General features: G+C 36.4%; 1 protein-coding gene across 1 annotated transcript in view; it reads left to right on the top strand.

Moving 5' to 3' along the window:
- PRKAR2B (protein kinase cAMP-dependent type II regulatory subunit beta) overlaps positions 1-23,766 on the top strand; it is an 81,940-nt gene extending 58,174 nt beyond the window's left edge. The window contains exons 3-11 of the mRNA XM_034063381.1: positions 3,737-3,789; positions 4,920-5,003; positions 14,484-14,590; positions 16,711-16,864; positions 18,120-18,221; positions 18,825-18,899; positions 19,747-19,812; positions 19,974-20,112; positions 21,563-23,766. Of these exons, the coding sequence (XP_033919272.1) occupies positions 3,737-3,789; positions 4,920-5,003; positions 14,484-14,590; positions 16,711-16,864; positions 18,120-18,221; positions 18,825-18,899; positions 19,747-19,812; positions 19,974-20,112; positions 21,563-21,696 (914 nt within the window). The 3' untranslated portion in view covers positions 21,697-23,766. The remainder of the gene's footprint in view (positions 1-3,736; positions 3,790-4,919; positions 5,004-14,483; positions 14,591-16,710; positions 16,865-18,119; positions 18,222-18,824; positions 18,900-19,746; positions 19,813-19,973; positions 20,113-21,562) is intronic.
- Positions 23,767-26,905: the final 3,139 nt, after the last annotated feature.

The following is a 26,905-nucleotide window of genomic DNA, read 5'->3' as shown; positions in this document are numbered from 1 at the left end:
AATTTTAAAATTTGGGCAGATGGGCACTAGCTAAGAGAAGCTACAATTCTTAAATACACTGTCTGTAATCAGTGTAGAAATACTTAATGAAGGCACCTGCTGAATGAGACTTACTGAAATTACTTTCTAGTAGAGAAGAGTGACATTAGAGCAGAGACAGTCGATGACACAAAAGACCTCAGGAACGTTCTCCCTCTGAACTGATCCTTCAGACCATTTGAAAGGGACTGGTAAGATGATTCAGGATGTGCATGGATAAGGCTAAATTCAGTTTCTTTTGTGTGGTCTGGAAGACTGTTATTGTTCAGCCAGGCTATCTGAGAGCTATCAGTTCTGGGACAAGAGTATCAGTGCCATTAAATTCCTGTTTTATATATATATGTATCTATATCTTTTCTTATGTAGAGATTTTATTGGAGGTAAGGACAGGATGTAACTATACCTCAGGTTGAGACAGACTATTCATACACTCAGTCTGTATTGTTATCCAGATTTGTTGCCTCCCATGTACACATACACGGACTACGGCACAGAGGCTGACACCAGCTGAAACAGAGTAGATGGGTTATGGTACTTTTTTGGCATGTTACTATTGTTGCTATTTAAATAAAATCCCCATAGGTTTATTTCAAACAAGACTGAAGTAACTATAGTACCCTAAAACAGTCATTTGGAACATTTTGTTTATGTAGATGTAAAATGTTATAGTTGTTCAACAGATTGCAGACTTCCTTTTGTGGGCATACATGGGACCAAATCCAGTTCCTAGTAAGCTTCACAGGAGTCTTACAGTCAGCTCCAGAGGGACTTGTATCAAGTTTCTTTAAGTTTTTGAAAATGCTAAGTTTTATAAAGTTGACATTTTACTGAGGGCTGGGTGCTTGATGTGGTGAGGACTAAGACTTTCCCTGGGACTCTGCATCATATGTGCAATGGTACACTTTACCATGAAATTGTCTTACTTGGATAGATAATGAGGAGGTTAATTGGTCTACCTGTTCACTACTTTAGAAGTTGTTTGTATAATAATATAGGAAACACGGGGCATAAACAAAGAGGACCTGAAATCTTAATGAGCAACAGTGTGGTTGAACTAGTATAGCAAAGTCACTGGGTTCGGATAGGGATGAGGAAGAGGCTGTTGCTATTGTGTATTGGGTTCAGATATTTGTGCTGTGATCCAGCTGTAGAGGGAGTTTATCATACTGATGCTTTATGAGTAATACTAAAAAGGGAAAAGCTTATGAGCTTTATCGCTATGCAGGCATTACACAGACGCCAAACAGATCAGGTCAGTGGGGATATTTATGAGCAGAATACAGGGGATGGTGACGATGGGAGGTTTTAATTAATCAGTTATCTCTTGGAAACCAACAAATGAGAACACCAACTGCCCAACGTGTTCTGCTATGTACTTAACCAAATGTTGAGGCACTGGCAAAAGCAATTGAAGGGGAAGCTATTCTATTTAATACCAACTCTAAGGAAGAAACTGTTCAAGAATAGGGAGAGGAAAGGCAGTTGAGTGAGAATTACCCTGGCATGATAAAGCTTACAGATTTCAGGAAGGGGAAGAAGTTGAGTAAAAGAATCAGAACAACAGAAAAGGATATGAGAGGATTGTGGACATAATCCCTTTGGAAAAGAATCTGGAGAAAATAACTTAAAGGAATTGGTTGTTCCTCAAAAAGTATAAAGATAAAAAAATGCAAATTGCAAATTGAGACAGCATAGAAGGACAAAAAACATAGTAAAACAAATTTGGATAAAATATAAGCACCTCTTTTATATCAAGCACAAGAAGGAACAATGTAGAAAATTTGTTTGGATTACTTAGAACAAGGGCAAAAGAATAGCAAAAAATGTAGAGAAAAAAGAAATAATCAAAGACAGCAAGGCCAAATATGTGAACAAGAAAAGACTGTGTACAAAAAAATCCTCGAAACCATGAGGAATAACAGAAATTGTTCTGGAAGTATATTTCTGGTAAGAGCACGTTCCAGGAAAGTGATGCTCTACTGCTTAACAGAAGTACATCAGTCTTCACTAGTGGTATTAAGAGCATATGGTAAACTTGGTCTAAAATAGAGAAAGGAAAAATCAGGGAGTACTTAATGTGTTTGGTGTTTCAAGGTTAGCTGTGCCTGAGACATGCTATACATGGAAACTGGAAGAATTGGCTAAATTAGTCTCAGCCCCATTAGCAATTACCATTGAGAATTTGAAGAAGAAAAATGTGAAAGAGTAGGAAAAAAACACCCCAGAAAAATAGAAAACCTGATCCTTAAAAGGGCAGGGAAGCGACAGAGGGAAGAGGCCTATCATCGCTTTACAGATCATTTTTGTTCTTAAAGAAGTTACAGACAAATATTCCAACATTTTTAAGTACTTGAAGGAAAGCAGCAAACAGCAATCAGCACAGGTTTGTTGGAACTATCTAATACCCTGTAACAAGAGACTAAAACTTAGGGATAAAAGAAAAGGAGCAACTGTCCTACATTTTCACTTTAAGAAACTTCCAAATGCTGTCTCACAAGACTCTCCTATTAACAATCTAGGGAACATCAAGCAGTGTCTTAATGTAAGTTGTTTGGGATATAGCTGCAAAACTAGTTGGATAAGGTAACCCCGAAGCAGCTATTGCAGTCTCACTGTCACGTGTGTGTTTGTTTCACAAGAATTTATTTTAGACACTGTTCTGGTTTTTCTGTAATAATTAGATTATGTATTAGAGAGTATGCATATTAAATTTGCCATTGTCACAAAGCTGAGAATGGATTGGAAGGATGACAGAGGACAGGATTAGGTTTGAAAATTATCTTGACACATTGAGAAATGGCTTGGGGAATAAGGTAATATTTCATAGGTGTAAGTGCATGGTTCTACATGCAGAATAGCCATATACAGGACACAGGACAGCTGGTTAAGCAGTGGGTTTTGAGAACAATATGTAAGTCATGAATATTACATGGGTAAACAAAATCAAGCTATTGTGAAAAAAGTCTGAGTGGATGAAAAAGACATAAAGCCCCCAAAATGTATGGAGTAATTAATCTGTTGTAGTTGGTACTCTGCTCAGCTCAAATACCGGGTCAAGTTTTGAGCATTCCACTTCAATAAAGATAAGGATAATAGAAGGGAGTTCAGGGAATGGCAATGAGGGTAGTTAGAGGGCTGAAAAACATGACTTGTAAACTAAAAAAAAAAAGAACCGGAATTAGTTACTCTAGAAAGTAAAAGGTAGAGAAGAAAAGTTTTTGAGTCTGCAAAAAGAACCCCAAACCAGGCAGAAAAAGCCAAAAACCCTATAATGCAAAACCACCTTGAGCCTAACACAGATGAAGAGAAAGATCTGATCTCTGCATCCAGTATGGGTAGCTTAAATTCTATCAAGAAATTATTAACTTAGATGTTAGGAAAGAAAAATATGATATAAAGGTAAGATCACCTGGAACAGCTTAGGTGACAAATTTGTAAGTATGTTAGAGGTCTTTTAAAGCACTGAAAACATGGCCAAAAATGATGTACAAATAGACAAAGTTACAAGTGTAGCTTTGTTTCACCAGCAGTTTAGAAATTACCTGCTATGGAACCTGTCAGCAGTATCTTCCGTTATTCTTTACTGTGTTACATTACTGCATATTGCTACTGTGCCACACAATGCATTTTCTGTTCTATAAATCTTGTGCAAGATTATTGTACTTTGAATTAATTTTATACATTTTTATTATTTCAGTGTGTGCAGAAGCTTACAATCCTGATGAGGAAGATGACGATGCAGAATCAAGGGTATTTAATGCTTTGAGTCAAATACTTATTTTTTTATCAGTTCTTGGGCATTAAATTTAGGCAGAAAAAATTAAAAAGCCTTACCATTCCTTTCCAGAAGTATCTTTTATAATATATTTTAATAATCTCTTGGGGTTTTGAAGGAACATTTAAAAATCCTCTGTAATAGTCACCCGCGTAGGATCTGATATAAGTACTATTCTAAATCAACACACCTTTGATATGTGGCTGTTAATGAAACGTTTTTGTACAACTGTCTGCCCAGAGAGCATCTGCTCCTAAAAGTACTTATTTGGTGTCCTTATAATCTTGCAATAGTTTCCTCATTATTCTACTATTTTTTCATAAGGCAGGAAAAAAGATAAATTATAAAATTACTAGGATTTTCAAATGTACAAGGCAGTTACTACCTATAGTTATTTCTTTTACTTATGCCACCCTTTTAAAGGCATTTACGTAGCTTTTAATATGAAATAGCATAAGGATGACTTTCAAACAAGTCTAAATGTTTATATTCTGGTTTCTGGCATGTAAAACTGTCAAAAAGATTATCGTGTAGTATCACAGCTTTGAAACCTAGCATATCTTTCTAAGCATGAGTTCAACTTGACTGATATTCACATTAACCAGACATTGTTAATTTAATAGATCTCAATCTCATTTGGATAGTGCTGATTCTGTTGTTTACTCAGGGAAACTTCTGAGATAAATTTAACACAGATCCTATTTCACAAAGTAGTCTTCGGGAGGTAGTCATGGAAATGGCTAAATGTAACAGTGGTGCTTTTTATAAAACATGCATGCTCCAAATATAATTAGAGAGTAGTAGAGTAATGTTTATGCAGCAAAAGTTGACATTAAGGTATCCAGAATGTCTTGCAGAAATGAACTGGATTCTACAAATGTAAAGACCTTATTAGCTTAAATACAGCAGTGCTTCATTTGCTAATGCTGTGGTGATATAATATTATCGAGTGTTTTATTTAAATATTAAAGGTTTTAAAATTAAAGTGTTATGAAGCATGGCCAAAGTATTGGGTAAAATGCCTAGTTAGCTGAATTAGCTCAGTCCTTCAGCCTCTGTTGCTTTATGATAACCACTTTAAAGGTTTTTCTATTATATCCCTCAGATTATTCACCCTAAAACAGATGATCAACGAAACAGACTGCAGGAGGCATGCAAGGACATTCTTCTTTTCAAGAACCTAGATCCGGTAAGAAATTCTTTGTAATGAACTTATTTGGCAATGCTGCTAAGAATGAATACTCTTGAACTTTTGAATAGAAGTTTACAGATTTGACTTTTCGAAGCCCTTAAGTATGCTTTCTTGACCATTTCATAAACTCCAAAAATGCTATTTTTATAACTGATGTCATGAATGACAGTCTTGAAGCACGTTAATATGAATGTATACATTAATATGATTGTAAAGTATTGCATTTTCTTACTTCAAATCTTGTTGTACATTGAATATAAACTCATCAGTTAACTGCAATGTTTAAGATATTTCTATTGGTTACTTTTTATCCTCCAAAAGTGTGCTGAGTGCTTCATCAAAACCTAAAATTATCCCCAAAGCCTATAGTTTATCAATAGATGCAATTGAACAACCAAGTTATGAAACAGAGGGAAAGAGAAAGGCAGTAGTGAGGTGTTTACATTATTATTTCATTTGATACAGATACTGTAAAACCACTACACATATTTTTTTTTCTGCACAAATAATTTCCTTCTATTGCCTATAAAACAATTATGGGCTTTTAAGAAAGCCAAAATGCAGTGAATGAGTGATCTGGATCAGACAAAGGTGATAATGCTACTAAAGAAGCACAGGGCTGTTTAAGGAAAAAGGCAAGTGTGTCAATCAAAATTTGCATACCGAGGTTGGAATGACTCAGAGCACAGCAAATGCTTTCCCAAGAGAATTGATTCAGTGCTGTCAGGGGAGGGAGCATGGGAGAAAGGGAAATAATTATGCAGAATTTGAAGCATGAGAACAAAAAGGTTTAAATTTGATTCAAGAGGGAGCTAATGGAATGACCAGCCTGGAGCTCTGCTTGGAAGTCAGGTGCTGTTACAGAGAAGGCATGTTAATTCATGCTGCACGGTTTCCAGCTCCTGCTTTTGTCTGCATGAAGGCTGAGTCCTGGCCCTGCTTACCTGTTCCCAGAGAGGTCCTGAGGAGCAGTGAGCCACAGACCCCCAGCTTTGCAGAACCCTGCCATTTGAACTATAGGAGGGCATCAAAAGTCTTGATGTAGGTGTTAATATGTGTGCATTTTGGGACACTAGGGATCCTGACAGATGATTTCCTCCCTCATGCTGTCTGTTTAATGGGTAGCTAATTAGCTGCTTTATTATACTTGTTCAAGCTAAAATAATACAAAAATTTGGCTCTTCCATTCCCTAATTATTTTCCTACATAATTTCAGGGATACAAAATGGTTTATGGGCATCTGCTCTGGGTATGAAATCGCTTTGTTGTGTATTTTCCTTTTTTTTTTTTTGCTGTGTCCTGTCTTCCTCTTCTCAGTACCATTGTTACATTAGCCTGCCAATGGCATTTTGTCAAGATTGCTCTTGGTGAGCCTCTGGGCATTTCTCTCCTATGAGCCCTGTGACCCAATGGATCTAAATGCTGTGTGTTTCTAGAGTGTGCCATGGTGTTAATTTTGAGATACTGCTTTTCTGATTCTTGCTTTACATGGTTTCTTGGTAATACTTTCTTACAGTATCAAACCTCTGGGTGTGATCTGCTTTTGCTTCCAGTGAGAACTCAATCTTCTGTCTGAACAGTCATCAGCCCCTTGATCTGCAGGAAAGGGATCTGTTTGCTTTGTAATCTTGTGTAGACATAGAGCATTAAACTGTTCCATGGTGGTTCAAACTTAAACAGGAGAAGGTTAGGTTAGATATAAGGAAGAAGTCCTTTACTGTGAGGGTGGTGAGGCACTGGAATGGGTTGCCCAAGGGAGTTGTGCATGCTCCATTCCTGGCAGTGTTCAAGGCCAGGTTGGACAGAGCCTTGCACGACACGGTTTAGTGTGAAGCGTCCCTGCCCATGCAGGGGGGTTAGAACTACATGATCTTAAGGTCCTTTCCAACCCAAACTATTTTATGATTCTATAACTCTCCCAAGTAATACTAAGGGTTTACTTCCCATGTTAGTGGATGTCTTCTCAGAACCGTGCTGCTGTCTCGATACCATATCCCCTTAATGTTTTAAACTTTTTTTTTAATTTTGCTTCTCATTCAGTTACTTGTAGTTGCTAACATTTCCCATAGTCTGTTACAGGTGTTCAGCAGACTTCTTAGCTCAGTCCTCCCCTTGTGTAGCTCTCAATCCAATGCCTTGAAATCTGCTCCTAATTTTTCGTTAAAATAGTGTTGCTCATAAAAGGCATTGGAAAGGTACTGAGCTCTGAAGATAGCAAGGATATTAAAAGGTAGCCTTCTTCACTCTGGCTTGCTTCTCTGTGAAACTAAGATCTGTAGTTCCCCAGGGGACTTCTCCCATTCCTCCTTCTTGTTCTACTGCTAGGCAGTGACTTGAGCCCTACCAGTGTAGTTGCAGTAATTTAAATGTTCCTACCCAAGCTCTCTTTCTCACCTCTGCCTCTCCACCCTGTAGCACAAGCACATAGGGTGTCAGCTGCTACAGTTTCCTCTCTGGTGTATTAGCAAAAAAGCCTGTGATCTTGGAGAGAGATAATATCTTCAGCTGCTAAAAGTCTCTGGAACAGAAGTCAAGCTGTGTATTGATAACATCTCTCACTTCCACTTTTATTTCCCTTCCATTTATCTTCAGCCTCTTTCTGCTATAGTTCTGTGTATGAAAAACATTATTTCAGAAGTCGATGAGTTGAAGGGGAAGAGACAATGTCAAGTGCTTAATAGCTTTTCCATGATAGCCTTTTAGCAAACGCCATTCCTAGATAGGACACTACTCTCAAATACAGTATAACAACATGTCGTAAGGCATGATCAGACTTGCCTTCAGTATGTGATGTTAAATGGAGGCCACATTTTCTTAAAAATTTATCCCAACCTCACACACTGTGTTTTAATTTGAATGGAAGGATAAGATAAGGTTATCATTAAACCAGAAGCAGGACTGATACAGTGTGCCAAACTGCTTGCCCTACATGCATGCACAAAACATGATACTGTTTCATGCTCCAGATGTTGGAGGTTGCTGGCAATGGAATCAGAAGCTGCATGTCCTCTTTCCCCTCCAAGTTCGCTTTGTATAAGCTAGCAAGGATAAAATAAGATGATAAACAGATGCCTTGAGCTGTTACTGAGGATAAGCCCCAAGTCTCTGTTACTGGAATTTGTCTTTGTTCAGCCTGACAACTGTTTCATCACTGAGAGGAATAGCAGCAGCAGCATCTCACCTAGTGGCCAACACAGCCTTCTACTCTTCCTTTGTACAATGCAATTTAGAGAAGTTATGCTTCTGGTTTTGTCTTTCAAGAGGAAACTTACACTGGGACTGATTAACAACAGGCTATTTGGTTTGGCTGTTATGGCCAGCGGTTAAACTGATGAACCTATTATCAGAATAACAGGGTGGCTCAAGGGACTGGTAGCATCAAAGCTGTGTAACACCCTTGCACTTAAAGTTTTCATTCTTATTTCTCGCAAAAATTCAGAGGCAGTGTTAGATAATCTGTTCTCTTTCAGGGAAATGTTATTTTGGAGACCTTTGCCCTGCTAATGCTTTACAGAATGTTTCAGATAGGTCTTGAACCTCTTCTAAAAGGTAATAAATTATACATATTCTTCACAAATATGCAAGAGCAATTTCTGGGCATATTGCCACTCATGCACCTGGAGAATTATTATAAGAGTGAACAAATATTGATTAATCAATTCTAGTTGATTAACTGTAAGATGAAAGAAAGCATAATGCAGATGTATTTTATGAATAGTGGACTCATACTCAATGCCAAAGCATTCCTTGAAAAGTGCTACAACAGAAGATTCTAATAATACCCTTACGTTCTTAAAAATATTGGTAAAGAATTAAGACTACAGATGCTGAAGCAATTAATAGGAATACATAGACAGATAGATCTATCTATATTATGAGTGAGCCCGGAATGCCTGAACAGAGTTAATGCACTACCTTCTTCAGTGGCACAAAGCTTTTTGCAAACTAATGGGTTCCCAAAAAAATAGATCTGCACTTAATCATCAGTTTTTCTCTAAAGCAAAATTAATGCCTACATCAGATCTATGAAATGGGGATTCTCCCCACCTTGTCTATGCATCAGAGTGTGGCCAGCAGGACTAAGTAGTCATCCTCCTGTACTTGTTACTGGTGAGGCTGACCGTGAATACTGTGTTCAGTTTTGGGCCCCTCTTACAAGAGAGGTATTGACATGCTGGAGCAGGTCCAAAGAAGAGCAATGAGAATGGCAAAGAGCCTAGAGCAAAAGTCTTAGAGGAGTGGCTGAGGGAACTGGGGTTGTTTAGCCTGGAGAAGAGAAGGCTCAGGGGACCTTATCTAGAACTGCCAGAAAGGAGGATGGAGAGAGAAGGTGGCTGATCTCTTCTCCTAAGTAACAAGTAATAGGACAAGAGGAAACAGCCTCAAGTTGTGCCACAGGAGGTTCAGTTAAAAATTCTTCATGGAAAGTGTTGTCAAGCATTGGAAGAGGATGCCCAGGGAAGTGGTTGAGTTGCTATCCCTAGAGGCATTTAAAAGACATGTACATGTGGCTCCTAGGGATGTGGTTTAGTGGTGGACTTGGCAATGCTAGGTTAATGGTTGGACTCAGTGATCTTAAGGGTCTTTTCCATCGCGAATGATTCAGTGATTCTATAAGCAGTTACTGAAGATGTTCTGCAAAAGGACTGCCCAATGTATGGTGCTTTCATCTTTGGCTGAGGAATTTTGGAAACTATTTGCTACTCTGAATTATTTCTGCTCTTTTTTTAGCCAACAGCCAGAAAGAGTCAGCCAACTTGCTCAGAGGACTAGTTACAAAATATAAAAAGTGCTAGTGAGCCTGACTGATGAGCGTGTGCATGATAGTGGAGAGGCAGAATACTAACTTAACACTGAGCTGTGTGAAGGAAGGTTAAGGTATATTCTCAAGGAAAATATTATTACTTGAAAATATTGATTGTACATTGAAATACAAATAAGATTACTTGATAGTGAAGAATTAAATGCCTTTTGATTAGTTTACAAGTGGATATTACACAATGGAGCTAAACATTTGAATTGGATCAATGGTGTTGCTGACACTCATATTGGAGTTTCAGGGGAATATATGTACGTGGTTTTTTTCCTGAAAAACAAATGCAGAGGCCTGTTCTGTAACTGACTCTTCCTTTCCAATGTCCTGACTTGTTGATAAAGAATTCCTTTTCTTCCTGTGGCTTCCCTCCCTATGTTTTGCTAACTATTTCTGTTGGGCCTTTTTTTTCTTTTCCTACTTCCTACTTTGCTATTGTGTCTGCTTCATTACCTTCTTAATATCATAATAAGCATTAATTAATAAAGTGGTTTATGAACTCAGGTGTAATAGAAGAACTGTGGATTCACAGACTAAAGAATATCTATCTTCGTGACTAAGAATACCTACCTGCTAACTAGTTTGTTTTTACTAGTTATCAGTTGTAGTCACATGCCCTTCATATTAAATGTTTCATTATTCCTCAGTATTTTGAAGACTTTAATTACAGGGAAAATGTCATTTGATTGACTAGAAATGTGTATTTTGTTTGTCGGTGAATTAATAAGGATGCCCAAAGACAGAGTTTGACTGACTGCAGTAGATTATTTTGACATTTTCCATTCTTGTCACCTTTATGCAGTTCAGTAATTGGTTAACAGCAAACTAGATCAGAGGACATTCTCCGTCCCTGAGGCCATGCAGTGCAGTATGACATACATATATAAATAAAACTAAATTGTCTTGCACTGTCCTCTCCTCTTAAGCCCACCAAACCAAGCAATTAACCAGAGTGGTTTTACCTTTTGTGGGAAGAAGCTCTAGCTCAAGCATTCCTCCAAGCCATGACCAGGGCTTATCAGGAGTGACAGCTGGCACAAACCAAAGCTTCACCAGCTGTGCTAATAACTGCACCAATAGCAAACCAGCCCAGACTGTATCATGTGAGTGCTTGAAACCCTCCCCTGGTCCTGTTCAGTTTGTACTTCTAGTTGTAGTCTCTGATTCTGACTGACCTGAATAGGCAAAAGAACTTTACTAGCAGAGTTCATTTAAGTTGGTATAAAACTAAGGTAGATATCATCTCAGTCTAAGTAAGAGGAAAGAAAACCATATCATCCCTGCTTTAGGTGATACAAAAGGGTATATCATGCTGGCTGATACTGATAAGGGAGCTAATCCTCCTTTGCACCCTGGCTTCCCAGCAGTTACATTCATATGTGAAAGCAAGGCTGATTGAAACAGTAATGATGGCTGTAACTATGTCATGTTTATTCGTCTAGGAAATTATTTTGTGAAATCACACTCTATTATTAAAGTCTAATTGGTAGAAAGACTTTTTGGGAAAAATGCAGTGACTGCACTTCAAATAAAGGAAATTTATTTATTAAAAAGAAAATTTTGATAGATAAATTTGGTTTGTATTATGGAATGTGTTGTTCAGAAAATAAGATTGCCCATTCAGCCTCCTCTCTGTATCACAAAGGATGGTGATCAAAGCATGCTTTCATGACAATAACCAAAGGTTTCTGTTTCTAAAAAGCATTCTTTTTTTTAAGTATTTACATACTTTGCAGTTTAGAATTAATAAAATAATCACTGAGTATATTAATCAGTGTATGTAAATAAGCATTATATAAATAATAACATTTCAAATAATTTAAACTTCAGTTTTGGTTCTTGATATTTGTAAAGTGCATTATCCTTAAGAAAAATAACTGCTTTATTGTATTTGAAAAAAATGTTTAAAGATCGTGAATGCTTAGCAGAAACCATAAAGATTGCACAACATACATTTTTAATACTTCAGATCTATAAATTTTATTTCTGTGAAAAAGTTTATCATATTTTAAAGTATCACTCTTTAGAATTTTGATTATCAGATTACCATAGCATTACACATGGCAGATTTACAAACACTTGATATAAAAAAACCTTTTCCTGTTTTATATGTATTTTTTCAAGCTAGAACTGCTTTAAGGAAGAATAGCTTTCAGACTGCACCATTTTACAAAATACCAGAATTAATTATGTGTATGATAACAGATCTTCTTTTTAATTCTAAAATTGCCTATCTTTATCCTTTCAAAGTAACTATGAAGGGTGTCAGTAAATTGAGTCTCAGTCTGACAGAGAATCAAGAGGATTCATGTAGAGCAAGCTGGGCAAGCAGTTTTGTAATTCTCATGGTAAAAGCAAAAAACACATGCCTAGTTTGGTTATTACAGTCTGCTCTATCTTAATTTCATGTAGAAAGCTTTGGAAAAGGGACTGATCGTCTTTCCATCAGCTGCAATTTACTTAGAAAGTTAAAATACTTGTTACTCAGCAGACAATAGGCAGCTCTCGAATGTATTAAATACCTTCAGGTGTTTAAAAGATTTTTTTAACGGGAATTGCATTTGTGAATTCTACTCTGTTGTCTGAAAAACTCATAGATTTACCTGTCAGAGGAGTTGTGTTTTGGTGAACTTGATTTGTAATTAAGGGATTGAAAATGTTTTAACCTGAAATTTGAGATAAAGCATACTAAATAACGATTACAGCTATATGTACTATTCCTTCAATACAGCAGATAGCCATCTTGTTAGTCTAATCTTTTTTCCAAGATGTCTTGGGAGTATTTTAATTTCCAAAGATTGGAGACCATATAATACTTTCTGGTTTTGCGTTGCTTGCTTTTAGAAGATAACATCTACTCTAACCTCCCCTGAAGTGTGGAGTGTTCTGCATGTTATTACTTGTTGTCAAACAGCCGTTGAGGAGCCACTTTGCCAGTTCAGATGTAAAGCAAGGCGAAGGAAATGTGCTGTTTCAAATGCTTTAGACAACTAGGTGTCATTTGGTCCATTTTGCAGATTTTGTAGGAGTTCCTTTGACTTTCCATAGGGATAGTGAAGTAATATTACCTATTAATTTAAGCATGAAAGATTTTTAAAGGCAATTCCTGTACCTACTTTTCAATCTCTCCCAATGACGCACACACAGAGTTTTCTCTGAAATAAAATATAACCCATTCATTGGTAGTAAAATGATTCTTTTCGCAAATACACAACCTTTCTATACTAAAAAAGGTACTAAATGGAGGCATAGTTAAATGATTCTGTGCTGGCCTGGGTAGGCTGTGTGATGTCTTACTGTATTTTACCACAATACTGAGGATGGATGCTGACATTCTGTTGTTCTTTGTGCCCACACACAACGAACTCTGTGAAGTAAAATTGTATTTAGCTTCCATTTTAAAAAAGGCTTGGATAACATGGTACTGCTGATATTCTGAAAAGCTTTGAGTAGTTGAAGGAATTCAACAGGATAAGGGTGGAATTAATTGAGCCTAAGTTTATCTGTCTAAAAATTAAGCATCTAACTGTGAGTTACAGTAGATTACTCTTATTATCAGAGGAAAGAAAGTGGGATCTCTAGAGAATGATTCTGAGCTATCTAGTATGGTTATTTCTGTCCAAGGGCTGCAGAAGAACTCTAGAGGACTGGCTTAGGCTGGTGGTCTTTGAAAAGTCAAATGTCATCCATTTTTCAGTGGCTGGAAATGCTAGAACTGGTCCATTGTAAGATGGGTATCTAAATCATAGGCTTTTATTTACAATGTCTTTCACTAGAACTTGCTTGTTTCTATATGATACATATTTACAAAGCTCTAAAAAGTAGAGGATAGTTTTGTGTTTATTTAGGCATATTGCTGGATAAACTGAATATAAAATTTAAATTATTAAGTTACATTTTTAGGATTCATATAATCCTAATAATAGTTCTTATAATCTGCAATGAGCTGTATTTGAGTTCTTTTAAATGTGAATTCTTAAGTTTTAGCAGATTTACACCAAACAGGACAAATTATGTGATTTTTGTTATTAGACAGTCATAATTCAGATGCTGGCAGTTTGTTGGTCCGTTAACATGTCCCTCTAAGCATTTGTATTCTATTCAAATTAACAAACTAATTTAAAGACCTGCCTATAAAATCTTACTTCCTGAGTCCAGCATTTACTTAGTCAGCCAAAGCACTGCAGACCTTTAAGGTTACATCTCTCCCACCATTGTGCAGCCATTGTATAATTTAGATTTTCAAAATATTTTACAATCATTTTAAAAGTCTAAATCCTGTACAACAATTCAAAAGACAAGAACAGGTAAGTGTGTCGCATGCAATGAGGATGTAGTTCTTTTAACTGCGTATGTTACACAATTCTGAAGGGTGAAACTCTGTCTTTGGATGCTCATGACCTAATAATATTGCAGACAAGACCTATGTTATCATTAGCAGGGACAAGAAGGGAAGCTGGGCTCTGGAAGAGCAAAAAGCTAACAGTGAATACCAAATAAAACTGTCTTTCTGATTGATCCACACATTTCTGTAGCATGAATGTTTTCCATGCATGAATACTTTCTACCTGCATATTGGGAGGCTGGTCAGTTAGTCAGTTTGAAGAGTAAAGTTTTAAAAGCAGATGATAATTTATTGTCTTTGCCTGTGTTCTTTTAAATAGGAACAGATGTCTCAGGTGTTAGATGCGATGTTTGAAAAGCTGGTTGAAGGAGGGGAACATGTCATTGATCAAGGGGATGATGGTGACAACTTCTACGTCATCGATAGGTGAATCGCTGTGTCTTATTATAGCACAAAGTATTATGCAAAAGTCCACTGAGAAAAATCTGTTCCTCTATGTACTTGTATTTAACTCTAACATATATTTGCATGGGGGAAAAAAGAAAAGAATATGCATGAACCAGTGCAGCTCTCTGAGTTACAGAAAGCGGTGTTTGAAAGGAGACAGAATATTCATATGGAAATATGTCCCTAACCTCTTTATGTATTGCTAGATCCCAAAGGCTGGTTTTAATTTTATTTACATGGAAAGAAATCTAATGCAAAACACAATGGTAAAAGTTTTGCAGCTCAATATTTTAAATCTTACTGTATTTCAGTACTATGTGCAAACTTTATTGTTTACATGAATGTTATTAGTCCTTGAGTAGCTAAGTCATTACACTTCATTTGGAAATCTGTATCAGAAAAAGCAGGTAACTAAGTAAAATCTTATTGATCACAAAGCTGTCGGTCACTGCTGAATCCAGTGATTTAGGAAGAGTGTTTACTTTGGAATCCTTCACTAGTCTGTTGGCACAGGCTCAACCAAGCTGTCCCAAAACACTTTTTCTTATTTCTACCTTTACTTTTAGGCTAACACAGTGATTTCTGAGAGAGATTGAAAGGAGTATTATGCTAAAACTCTAAATAAACGCAAAAGTTTTTGGTCAGTGTAGATCAGAATAGCCAGCTGGCCAAAAGAGGTGATTATCCTGCTGTATCTAGCATTGGTGCAGCTTCGCCTTGAGTAGTCTGTGCAGTTCTGAGCCTCACAGTTTGAGAAGGATGTTAAGTTATATGTGCCCAAAGGAGAGCAACAAAGCTGGTGAAAGGGCTGGAAGGCATGTTCTGTGAGGAGCAGCTGAGGACTTTGTGTTTCTTTAGTTTAGAGAAAAGAAAGCTGATGGATGACCTCAATGCCCTTTGCAGCTTCCTGATGAGGAGAGGTGGAGAGGGAGGTGTTGAGCTCTTCTTCCTGGTATTCAGTGATAGGATGCATGGGAATGGTTCAGAGCTGCACAAGGGAAAGCTCAGTTTGGACATCAGGAAGATTTCTATGCCAAAAGTGTAGCCAAACACTGGAACAGGTTTCCTAGACAAGTGGTCAATGCCCTAAGCCTGTCAGTGTTTGAGACACATTTGGACAGTGCCATTAGTAACATGCTTTTAACTTCTGTTCAGCCCTGAAGAGGTTGAGCTTTTGGAGTAGATGATCATTGCAGATCCCTTCCCACTGAAATACTCTGTCAGAAGATCATAGAAGTGTGGAAGGATTCTTGGCTTAAAAGTCAGTGTTTTTCAGCTTCATGAGGTTGCAGTTTGTCATCTCTTACCCAAAAAGCTGCAGGGACTTCACAGTATTCTGTCAGTCTTGCAGTTTTTAGGTGCAGTGAATCACCTCTTAAGTCCCTTATCAATAAGATCATTGTACAGATTTTTGTGCTGCATTCATATGATTTATCCACACATACCATACGAATATTCAGCACTGAACAAAATGATGACTCAGCATTAGTGGGGAATGGCTATGTCATGTTTTACAAGGTACCAGATTTTAATGCATTCCCAAAGCAAAAAAAAAGTTCCTAATTTAATGATGGAAAGAAATAATCCAAAATATTGGATAAATACATGCCTTTATTTCATAATCTTAAATAGCATTCATAACCATTCCTTCTGTTTCCTGCATGTCCTCTATTTATTACATTATAAATTACTACTTCAGAGTATTTTAAATGTCAAATAACTTGTATTATTATTTCAGTGACCATACCATAGCAATTTCTGCAAAAATTTGTTACATTTGTATTTAGTGTGTTTAAAATTAAGAAAGAGATACTAAATTAGATATTTTAAATAAGTTCCAATGATCAGTAGATCACTGTACATTCAGTCTATCTTTAACCTTATTTAATGTAAAAACTAATAATCCTATCCTTCCCTTTAAAAAGGAACTATTTATTTATGGAAGTGATTGATACATCTCTGCAAGGTGTTTAATAAGTGAATGTGTATTTCAAACACGTTATCTTTGGGATTCATGGTGAAAAAAATGCATAGTGAGAGGCTGCTTAGCAAACACCAGACTGGATTCTACTCACTGTATTTGCATATTTTATTGACAGAGGTACATACGATATTTATGTAAAATGCGATGGTGTTGGGAGGTGTATTGGAACCTATGATAACCGAGGAAGTTTTGGTGAGTTGGCCTTAATGTACAACACACCCAGAGCAGCTACAATTATAGCTACCTCTCCTGGTGCCATCTGGGGCTTGGTAAGTGAAATACTTGTTGTAAGATACTAGTTGTTTAAAATGTTCTATATAAATTGCACTGGTCTGCTGTATCAGCATTAAAAAGAAATACAGTTTCGGAAATTTTAATTGTAAAGATTCTGAGAAGTCCCAACACAATGCTGTCTTTTTTCGAGAATCTGCAGAAGCAAACCTTGAAGCTTAAGAAAACAGTTTAAAAAAAAAAAAAGATAATTTTGTGTTATTCTGTTTTAATGATCATTTCCCAAATGGCAGACCATTTGACAAGTGCTTAGACAAATATATAAAATGTTTTTCCACATCTTGATAGGAAATGCCTTTGGTTCCAGAGTACAACTCAAATAAGAGGTTATTTTTCAGTGTTATATTATCTGGATCTTTGACAACAGTAATAGAATTTACCAAAAGAGTGAAATTGGGATAGCCACCTTCTTCAAGATGAACATACCTATGTAATGACAGATCCCAAGATAACATTTTCCTCTTGAAGCAAAGAACGTGATTTTGCACCACTTTAATCCACATGAATTTTGGGATCATGGCAGGGATTAGGACACTGTAAGAATGGCTTTACGCTGTGTTGGGTTCTATTAGCCAGCAAGTCCCTCCCGTAGCAATGAAGATTGCAAACCATTTCACCTCTGTCTCTGACACAGTCTTATGAAATTAAGAGAAGAAAACAGCATACAAGTAGTTTTTCCATCTGTCTGCTTCACTGGGATTGCCAGACACTAAGGAATGTCCAGTTGGCTGTTTAGGGCAGCAGTGAGTCTTGTTCTGCTGAAATAGCAGAAAGTGGACTCTAACCTAAGACCCAGTGTATTTTGGTTTTGTTTGTATAAGAATATAAAAGCCTCTTGGAGTACATATCAGTATGTGTGGGACCTCAGGATAATGAATAAGCCTTGTAAATTAAATATTTAAATATTAAGGCTTTCTTAAATGTCTTAAATTACCCACTTGACCTTTTTTAAGGTAAACTCTGTACCCTCTATATGTAAACTCTGTATGTATTCTCTGCCAAAGGACAGAGCATTTCTCGGTGTGAGTCAGATCAGGAGCTTAACTTTAGGAGCTCTTTATTGACCTCTAGAGGAATCTTTCTCAACTGACTGTATGGGGAGACTAGCCAGCTAGTTTGATGGCTACACGGACTAAAATTGGCAATTTGGACATATTCGGCTATGTCTAAAGTATTTTCTACCATGCATGTATTTTCTGTTAATAAACTCTCCTTTCCTCTTTATGTTCACAGGACAGGGTAACGTTCCGAAGAATCATTGTAAAAAATAATGCCAAAAAGAGAAGAATGTATGAAAATTTTATTCAGTCGTTGCCATTTCTTAAATCTTTAGAAGTAAGATTTCCGTTGTGTTATTTTAATGGTTGTATCAGAGGTACCTGATAAGATTCTGCTTTTGCAAAGTTTGAATTTGGAATTCAGTTTTTCTCCACAGTAAAATTTTGAATTCATTTGTTTTTGGAGAGATACCATATTTTTGATGATTCTCATTTTCCAGGATAAAGAGCTATTGTTAATATTGTATTTTAAAAAATATATGTTTGGGTTTTGTTTTTTTTTTTTTAACTTTACCTTATTAAGCTTAATTTTACTAGACATTAGCCAATAAAATTAAACAATGACTTAGGGAATTACAAAATATTTTCATTTAACAGCTATATTTTTACCTGCATGCTTTTCTGAAAATAATTTTTGAATGACTTGGGATACATAAACTTCTTACAAAAATGGAAGCTCTATCAAAACATCTAGCTGTTAAGATTATAATATGCCCTCTGTAACACTGTTCAGCAGTTCTTCCTTTTTTTTATTGATTACCAAACCAGGAATATAAAGATATATTTTTCTGCACAAAGTTTCATGAAAAAAAAGGACTTTCTAAGTATAATATTGTAATGTTAACCAAATGTTTCTTACATTTTCTGCTTTTAAATGAAGGTATCTGAGCGTTTAAAAGTGGTTGATGTGATTGGTACCAAAGTGTACAAAGATGGAGAACAAATCATTGCTCAGGTACAGTTTATCTCTAATTTTAGTTTTTCTATTCCAATAAGTAACTATTTACTATTTTACCTATAGACAATACTTACTTTTAAGCTAAGTTTTTCTTTTTCAGCCAAAACAAAACAAAAAATATCTTTTATCTAAGAGAGGTGATTATTTGGCTTCAGAAGCTAATTTTTCCACTTCTGGTACATTGAAAAACATCCTTTGTTCGTATCAGTAAAGGAGTCAACATTTTTAGTATACTTAGAAATTCAAACTATACAGAAGAATGTTTGCTTCCAGTAGCACCATAGAATTGCTTAGCCTGGAAAAGATCTTTTGAGATCATTGAATCCAGCTGTTAACCCAGCACTGGCAAGTCTACCACTAAACCATCTCCCCAATAGGAGCACTGAAGACTTACCTTGTTGTGTTCTTAAAATACGATAATCTTTTGAAGAAGAATGCAGACTCTTCGTGGTAGGCAGCTGAGATTGTCTTGCCCCAAAATAATTATTGGGCATCAGATAGCCTTTGCAGGATTATGATACTGGAAATCATTTGGAAGCAATACAAAGGTGGAGAAACAAGAGTAAGGATCAAAAAATCTTCCATAACATTGTTTTTCTCTATTTTTTTTGGTAAGGCACAGTCAGCTATGTCTTTGCATGAAAAGGCCTTGCTGTCAATTCTGCATAGATGTTTTAATTATTATGTGCCTAGAGTATGTTTTTCATATTAAAAGTTCTTTCTTTTGCAACAGATATCTAAAGAATGAGCTTCAAGGCACTGGCAGCAAATATTTTAACGGTAGCAAGAAACTAAAAAGGAAATTTCACATTCCCATTATTCAATTTCTTTTGTTCTTCTACAGGGTGACTTGGCTGATTCCTTCTTCATTGTGGAATCTGGAGAAGTAAGGATTATAATGTCAAGGAAGGTAAACATCCCTGAACCACAAAATTTTTTAAATCTTGATGTATTCTAAGTGCTAAGCAGTAATGTTACCATTGGTACTTATTTCTCTTATGCAGCTCTGAGTTCAGCAGATCTGTGTATCATTCTCTATCTTCCTTTCTCTTTTTCTACCTGATATTTCAGGATAAACAAGAGGTAGAAGAGAATGGAGCAGTTGAGATAGCTCGATGCTCAAGAGGACAGTATTTTGGAGAACTTGCGCTTGTAACTAACAAACCACGAGCCGCCTCTGCATTTGCTCTTGGCACTGTCAAATGTTTAGGTATTGTTCAATAGTATTTTATATCTAATAAGAAATGATACTTAATCTACCTGGTTATTTTCATTGTGAACTCTTGTCTTTCTCCAGAATATAAGATTGAATTACCTTTACCCAAATGAGACTGTTTATCATCTATAACTGTGCATTCCTATTTACATAATTAATCTGCAAAAAATTATTTGTAATTAATAACTGGTATTAAAGACAAATTCTCCAACATTTCTCTGATTGCATGGAAGTAAAAATTGTTTCCGGACATTACAGGGAGTATTGCTGCAAACCATTTATAGTTATCAGATAAATGTTTAATACCCTGTAGAAAGGTAAATTATTTCTTTTCTCAGTAGACTTTCATCCAAGAAATAACTGTAGTAAAAATCCTGTCCCATTTTATTACCATGACTTAAGCTTTAGCATATCGTCTTCACAAGCTGTTAATTTAATCACACTGTAGTCTCAGGCAGAGGGAATGCAAAGACCAAAGGAGCTGTGCTCATAGATAACCCTTCTTATCCATTGCTTTTCATGGTCTGGTGCTTACCTCCTAAATATTTTTATCTAATTATGGGAAAACTGTATACTGCAAAGACAGATTTGGCCAGTAACCAGAAATTTCTCACTTAAAAAGGTACTGGTTTTATTTAAATCCTTCTCTCCAAACACACAGAGGTGATCAGGCAATAAAGATCAAAGAGGATAGACAGGAAAGACTAAGAGGCAGTGGTGAGGAAGAGTGTCATTACTCAGCATGGGTGAGTCACAAAGATCTCTGGCACTTCCCAAATAGCAGAGATCTTGACTCTTTTTCAGGAGCCAAGAGACTACAGGCCACCAGGTTGGAAGCTAGCTCATGTATGAAGTTTCATCCCTGGCCTATTGGTTCCCTAGAACTATAATGGATAACAGTATGTGATGGGCTAAAAAAAAAATCTGGTCAGCTGTGCACTGACATTACATGGGAATTACTGTCTCCAACTTTTTGCATGTTTGCTGGGAAATAAGTATTTATTACAATTTCCACTGTGGGTGGAAGCAAGTAAAAATAGCAAGGATATATGCCAAGTTAGCCCCCAAATACAGCCAGTAACATCAGCAAAAGATGTATTTTTTGTAAATCTCAAGGGTATTAAAACTGTATTCTTGGGAGGAATCCAGACTTCTTCAGCAGCTCTTGAGTGACATAAATCTTAATAAGAAAATATTTTCAATATAAGAAATGCAGCAAATTCTATGTTTATTTCAGAAGGTTCAAGGCAGCAGCAATGTGTTGGTTGATCTTGGTTTTGCTATGGTAAGTGGTTCTCTTCTGTGCAAACAAAGTATATACCTCAGTAGTATCTGTCCTTTCGTTTAAAATCTTACATTGGAATGTCATGAACAGCAAGATTAGTGTCTGCAACTGACATTCACATTGTATTTTTTTTTCTCTTTCTCTCTCCTTCTATATTAGTTATGGATGTGCAGGCATTTGAAAGGCTTTTGGGACCTTGTATGGAAATTCTGAAAAGAAACATTGCAAACTATGAAGAGCAGCTAGTTGCTCTGTTTGGAACAAACATGGACATTGCCGATACCAGTGCATGAACTAAACACTGGAGCAACAAGATCTGTTATGAGAATATAGCACAGTAGTGGTTAGTCCACTGAGAAATTGTCTTTCTTCCTATAGATGCCAAGCATTTTCTGTGATTTTAAGAATGGGTTTGGGGGTATTTTTTTGACTTCTTACAGTGGAAATACTAGTAAACAAAACAGGAATTTAATAAATAATGGACTTGATTTTTAAAAGTGCTGAGCATTGACAGTTTCATCTGGTATCAAGAGGACCTGTAGTAACACAGCACCTTTGAAAATCAAGTCCTTTCACACTGCATTTCCTTAGAGTAGATTTCAAAAAAAAAACCCCACATGCCATGAACTTGTTAAACCATCTTCTGTTCTTCAAAAAGGTTACAACTTTCTGGAAAGACTGTTAGTTTGAATGTGATATGTTGAAAGTATTAGTGCACACAAAGTGTTTATATGTATTAATACAGAAGATATACAGTAGATATTACTTTCTGACTATTACAGTTGTCATGATTTTATGTTGCATTTATCACAGATGTAGTGAATCACAAGACTAATCGTAAGATAAAGCATGACAATGCATTTTGTGTAATGCTCATGACCCAAATCTGATTTTTAACATTTTGTAATTTGTTTTAAAGTCCTCTTTGTTTAATATGTCATGTTTCAGCACGACATTGTAATATCTTATGCAATTTAGAGGACTTGTATATTTTTGCAATAAACTGCATTTTTTTATTAGTTACATGTATTCTATACATGAGTGAGGACAGCTGACAAATTAACCTTCATGCTTTAAAAGCATAGGTCGTTGTCATGTTCTACCCAATCATATATAACCCTATGCTGCTTTCCTTCTCCCTTGTGTTATATTTATGCATTTTGTCTTCTCTATCTATGCTTGTTCTCCAGATTTTTTTAGATTTCACTTTTTTTATCTGTTAAATATTTTACCTGTCTCAGATTAAATGATCTCTGTATTTCTCTCTTCTTGCAGTCTGATCTTAGCTATCAAAGACCAAATTCAATTACTGAAGTGATTGATATCGAAAGCCATGCTAAACTAAACTTGTCCTTGAAAAGCCCGTATCAGGAAGTACAAAAATATTTTTTGTTTGAAAGATCAATACTTGAGAAGCTTTGCATAAGTCTATAAAGTGTGTCATTGTTAAAGCTAACACATCCTGCTTTCAGAAACATGTAGGTCATCATAAAATAACAGCTTTTTAGCTATAATAGCATGGGATACCTTCTAAGACTGAGGAGAGAGAATATCATCTTCATTATGAGCACAGGGCTCATTGCTTACAAGGGTCTGTGACTGGAAATTTCAGGCACAGTCCAATTTTAATACTGCTTACTGACCTGTCTGTTGATATTCATGGAAAGCTAGTGCACATAATGGAGACTGGCAATAGTTCTGCCAAAATGATACTACAAGAATTGTAGGAAGGCTGCTATGCCCTGTTTCAAACACCTGAATTATTACCATCTTTCCTTCTTAGATAATGACTTTTCTAATGCCATATATTTGTGTACATCGATGTAATTACTATACTATAGTTAGTTATATGTTCTGACAACTTATATAATCATACCTGTAAATGAAATTATGATTATATAATAACAACATATAATTTATATCATACAGTATGGTATAAATTATACATCAGATTCCTAAAAAATGCCATTTGAGCAAAATTTGCAAATGTGGGGTTTTTTGATTTTTTTGTTGTTGTTGTTGTTGTTTTGGTTTGTTTTTTTTTTTTTACCTAGAAACCCGGTATGAATAATTGCACATACAATAAATTGCCTTTGTACTTTTGATTTACGGAAAAAAGAGAAGCCTGTTATACTAGAAAGAAATATCAGGTAACCAAAATCTACACTTTTGCCATTCTGTATGCTTAATCTCTAAAAGCTACCTATATTTTGCACTAGCTTGATGTGATTAAGAAAAAATGCTAGAAATTACTTGTATGGCAGTAAACTACTATCAAGGCCATAAATGCCAGTCATCATATTTTCAATATCGTTGGTTATATTTAAAGTTTCCTTACAATAAACAACACTTTTATATAAAAACCCTCTGTTTATTGATATTGTGTTCTAATTCCATTATCATCAGGTTGCAAGTGAGCTATTTATATTCATTTCTTGAAACATTCATAATTCTTAACTGGAATTCTTTCATGTTGATTTTCATAAAGAGATGTTCTGTGAATGCTCTCTCTGCTCAGAATAGACTACATGGTTGTGTGGTAATCACCATAGCTACTTTGTATTTGATGATTTGCTTGGTGTTTATATCTGGAGAAAAGCTGTGCAGTGACAAATTTGAGATAATCAGGGATTTTCTGAGTCCTGAAGTACAACTTCCTGTTTCAGCAGTTTTATTGTGTTGTTCTTGGGGACTGGATGTTTTCTGTAATTTTCTTTGTTGGTAAATTCAGGGCAGTTTAACCAACAGAAATAAACTGTTGCTTTGTAAGTTTCATCCAAATCATTATATCCTCCATCACTCAGCACATGGGATTTCTCCTGCATCTATTCATACATACACTTCAAACATGCCAGTCTTCATGTCATAAATATGGTGAGTGTTCATCTTAGAAGGAAATCATACCAAGTCACTGGTTTTTAATGACCTTTCAAAAGATAGCTCTAATAATTTTAAACTATATCATGTTTACCTTGTAAGACTATCTGTGCCCATACTTAGAACTGAATCTTCTGTTATTAAAGATTTTTATCATCTTTATTTGTAGTCAGGTCTCTAAAGGAACAGGGCTTTGGCAGTTGCTTGGCACATACATGTTTGTTTCTTTCCTCTCCAGCCTCACCACTGATGTATAGTTCTCCAGATTATTTAAATTAATTTAATAGTTGGCTAAATTCTAAAGGGAAGAAAAACCCCAGATGCTCCTATGTTGAAAACACGCCCTGCTGGGTGAGGGGAGAAAAGCCTAAGAGGAATCCTGTATGAAAAAGGCATTCATGGGCTCACATGTTACTAAGCTAAAGAGAATCCACATGGCAGCAAATGTTTACAAATGCTTTAACCATGAGAAACAAAATTCAACTACAGCCCTCTGATGATCACAAGACTCAAACCCTGAGGAAAACAAGCCTCCTTGGAATTAGTGCTGATGCCATCACTTTTAAAATGCCATTTCTTTGTGTTCACATGATTTTGTTCAAGTTCATCTGGAATAAACACTTCTAAAACCATTCCCTTTGGATCTTCTGTTTGAGGTCCAGAAGTGACTGATTATGGAACTCTTGGGGCAAATCTGTGAAGAGCAATGTGAAACCATCTGCAACCTAAATCACTGTCACTCTGTCTTCTTTCTTTGTGTTTTCTTTTGTATTCAGTAAAGACTATTACTGGAAAGGCAGGTTTGGTTGTGGCTTGGTTTTGGTGGTTTTATTTTGTTTTGTTTGAAATGTTGGGTGCTCTAAGCTTTCCATATGGTGACCCTGGGATACTTAGGTTACAATTTGTGTAATTTTGTAGTTTATAACAGACTTTCCATGGCAAGCATTATTATTTTTCAAAATCAAGAATTCACAGAAGTATAAAAACAGTATCTGCTGTCATCCTTCACAGATCTGGCACATCAGACTCCTAGTCCTTTTTCAGACACAGCATCTGACAGCTTTTGCTGAACAAATTGAAAAGTGGCTTTGCTCAAAGTCAGCTTGCCAGAGCATGGACATTCTAACATGCTCTTGCTAAAGTTTTTATGTTAGTTTCAAGCTCTTTATTCTCATATGTGATGGTTATAGGTGTGGTGGTTTGGGGTTTTTTATATGTTTCTAAGATATTCCCTGTGTCTGTAGCTCTGAAATAGGTATTACTGCAGTTTTCTCTGGGACAAATTGCTTCTTTGTATGCTGAGGATGTACAGATCTGTGCTGTTGACTGTCACACAGAATGTAGGGTCATTTTCAAATCACTCTGAGAGTTGTATTTCCTTCACATACATACCAAGGCTGTTTCCAAGTTCTTAATCTACCATTTGGTTCAGAAAGATGCTTAACAGGCTGGACACTCACTTCATGGACTGAAGGGAAGCCAAATAATCTTTGTAGGATATGAAAAACCCAAAGAAAAATACATTTTAACAGTGTCTATTCTTCAAACCATTTCCTTCTTTCCCTCTAAATTGTTTATTCTGACAGGTGAAGAGCCAGTGGCAGTAGCAGGGTGTAAGGCAGGTGGAGTGACTGGCTGGGTGCATGCTGGGATGCAGTGGTTTGGTTGACTGAACAGCGGCTCTCCTTTCCTCATTGCCTTGTCCCATCCCTGTCCCTTCCATAGCAGCAGATAAAGATGAGCTGGAGTGCAGAAATGGCATTGCCATGGCTGTGTGAATACCATGGGTAGGGTTGTGTTTCTCCCTTAGAACTGGTACATGTATAGGTATGTATAGGGGAACAGGGAAGAGACAAACTGTTGCATAAAAGAACCTGTGCCCAGTCAAAACCATGTGAAAAACTGATGCTTAAGTTAGACTAGGCCATTGTGACATTATCTGCTGACTCAGCCTTTTCTTACTGAGGTAAGTTAAATTAGGATGGCCTAAAAATAGCATCATGGTATGAATACTTTGTTCTTTCTTAAGGTATTGCATTATTTCAGCTGCACAGCTATGAAGTTTTGGGAAAGGGAAATGTGCTGTGCAGGTGTCTCTGTGGAAGACTAATTCCCTGGCAGCCGAGTATCTGGGACCTGCTCCCCACATCTCTGAAGATGCTGGAAACTCAGTTCTGATAAATGTCTTATTTGGAAAAGGCCATGCAACTCACCACCATACTGTATCTTTGTCCTTGTGGAGTCAGCTGGTGTGACCTTCTCAACCTTAGCTTCACTGTACCATTAGTTTATGGCTGCATCTGTATGGTTATACCCATCATAGGGTATGTTATGTGCCTGAGACTATTTTTTAGTACTAAGGCACTGAATGACCAACATTCATTGTGTTTTCCAGTATTCTTATGGCCTCATTTATAAACTGTCTTACAAGCTTTTTCCAGCTTTCCATATGGGTAGCTATACACAGATTGCCAACTGAGAATAGTCCTTGGCCTATGGTAGCTCCCCAACTGTATCCAAAAATTATTTCTTATTGGCCCACACAAAATCCATGCCAGGGCTAGTCTAAAAAAAATAATACATTTACAGGACAGATACTCTGCTCTTGTGAGACCTCACTTGCAG

This window comes from Melopsittacus undulatus, chromosome 5, assembly GCF_012275295.1.
Source record: "Melopsittacus undulatus isolate bMelUnd1 chromosome 5, bMelUnd1.mat.Z, whole genome shotgun sequence".
NCBI classification, from domain to species: Eukaryota; Metazoa; Chordata; class Aves; order Psittaciformes; family Psittaculidae; genus Melopsittacus; species Melopsittacus undulatus.
This window is presented reverse-complemented; position numbering and strand designations above follow the sequence as displayed.